Consider the following 2,221-nt stretch of genomic DNA (forward strand, 5'->3'; position numbering starts at 1 on the left):
ACACACTTAGGGCTTCCTGTGAGCCCAACCCATGGTCAGCAGTAAGAGCTAAAAGGGCAGCAGAAGGAAAGGGAGTGGACATTTTCCTGCCACAGTCCAGGCACTTGCCTCTTCCTCCTGCATTTAGGAGACATCATGAAATCAAACGCTGAACGGTTTTTGGGTCTTTAAAAAACTGACTTGGAAACTACCTATCAAAGGATCTATTCCCTAGAGAAGGAAACATATATTTTTGTAAGCTAGGAAGGAATTCCCATTTTTTGTGTATTGCCAATAAAACCGAAATGTCAATAAAACAAATGCAGATTTTAATAAAATTAGAAGATGTTGTTTTTTTAAAAATAAATGACAATTTTCTTTTCAATGATTGTCATTAATGGTTTGGTTTTGATATATTAATGACAGAAAAGAGAATGGGGATATCCTAAATCTCATGACCATTCAAGTAGAAGAGAAATAGCTTTGAATAATGGCAAAAAAATGCCATTCTGAAGTAGAGTTGATTCTTGAACACAGATTTGAACTGCATGGGCTCAGTAATATGTAGATTTTTTTCAATAAATCTGTATATGTAGTTTTTCCTTTATAATTTTTTAAATAACATCTTCTCTACCTTTATTCTAAGAATATGAAATATAATACAGATAACATACAAAATGTGTTAATTTACTGTTATGTTATTGGTATGGCTCCAGTCAACAGTAGATCTTTTATAGCTAAATTTGGAGGAAGTCAAAAGTTATATGTGGCTTTTCGATGGCACAGCCCTGTGCCCCTAACCCTTGCGTTGTTCAAGGGTCGGCTGTATTACCGGAAAACCTCTATGAAGAGAAATTTTCTTTATCCTGCCCACTTCTGTTCTTTTTACCTGGGTATGACATTTTTGGGGAACTGCTTAATTTAAAGAGTTGTACAAAAATGGTATAAGGTAATAACTATGGCTGTGCCAGGTGTTTTTAGTACCAGGTGCTTTTCTAACCTGTGGCAGGGCAACTCCACCAGCTCTGCTCCATCTACCACGCAGGCCTCCCTGGTAACTTGGCCTTCTGGTGATGTCTTGTGGCCGAGCACCTGAGATGCTTATTCCAGTCTTGGTGCAAGAGCTGACGGAGTACAACTCTGGCAGGAAGCCCTTCCTCTCCTCTTTTCTTAGTTTTGGAATTCTTAGCCTATGTTCTTTTGTAGTGTTGTTTCTTTTGTATGGCTGATAGGTGGGTAATTAGTCCATACAGAGCTTTGATCATCTTTGTGAGGGCCTCAGATGTCACCTGTTAAAGCTGAGGTTTCCCGCCTCAGGAATAAGTGAAAAATTACTTGGTAAATGTTTCTGCCCTTTGAAGAGAGCAGCAGCATAGATCTGAACACAAATGGATCTGGAGAGGGAGCTTGGTTCAAAGTGTGAGTCTGTGAACTTGGTCAAGTTCCTTAAACCATACTCTCTTCATCTTTTAATGTGTGTAATATTAACCTCATTGCATTGTTTTAGGTATTAAGTAGACTATTACATGCAGGTTGCTCAGCGTGTATCAAGCAGAATTGTAAGCACTCATTAACTGTTACCTAGTTTATATGAAGGGATAGTTATTTAAGACTTAGTAACCTATAGGCTTCTTAAAATAATGAATGGTGATTGTATTGAGTAAAATTGTACTTATGCTAAGATTGAAGTCATATTCTTTTTCTGTTGAATTTCAGATGTACTGGAGAAGAATTCTTGATAAAGCAGGGCATCGATATCTCGCCTTGGGGCCTGTGGAAGAATCACGTGGCTTTGGCATGCATGACTGTTATCTTCCTAACAATTGCCTACCTAAAATTGTTGTTTCTTAAAAAGTTTTCTTAAAGCTCTCTCTAATTTACCTGATTTGTCTACACATTAAAAAGGAATCTGTGCAATTTAAGTATCTAGTGAAGTATATTGTTGTCTTCTTTTCATTTGCCATCATACTGTTGTGCAGCCAGAATTATTTTCGACAGAAACCTTTGCAGAAATCACAGTGAACTGAATTATGCATGAAGCATCCAACTCATAAACTAGTGATATCATGTACTGCTTATTAACTCTTCTAGCCAAACGGTAACCATGAAGGAGAAATCTAGTTTAATTTATCAACCTATAAAAGAACTGAATTCTAGAAACTCATGACAAGTTACTAATAATCTCTGGTAGCAGTTTCCTCATCTTTAAAATGAATAGTTGCTCTTCCAGCTTTAATTTTAT

The 2,221-nt window shown here is 36.9% G+C and overlaps 1 protein-coding gene across 1 annotated transcript in view; it reads left to right on the top strand.

Moving 5' to 3' along the window:
- Positions 1-2,221, top strand: part of ABCG2 (ATP binding cassette subfamily G member 2 (Junior blood group)) — a 159,794-nt gene that overhangs the window by 154,396 nt on the left and 3,177 nt on the right. The window contains exon 14 of the mRNA XM_023528408.1: positions 548-554. Coding sequence (XP_023384176.1) covers positions 548-554 — 7 coding nt within the window. The remainder of the gene's footprint in view (positions 1-547; positions 555-2,221) is intronic.

The sequence above is a fragment of the Pteropus vampyrus genome, unplaced genomic scaffold (assembly GCF_000151845.1).
Source record: "Pteropus vampyrus isolate Shadow unplaced genomic scaffold, Pvam_2.0 Scaffold25, whole genome shotgun sequence".
In the NCBI taxonomy this organism is placed as follows: Eukaryota; Metazoa; Chordata; class Mammalia; order Chiroptera; family Pteropodidae; genus Pteropus; species Pteropus vampyrus.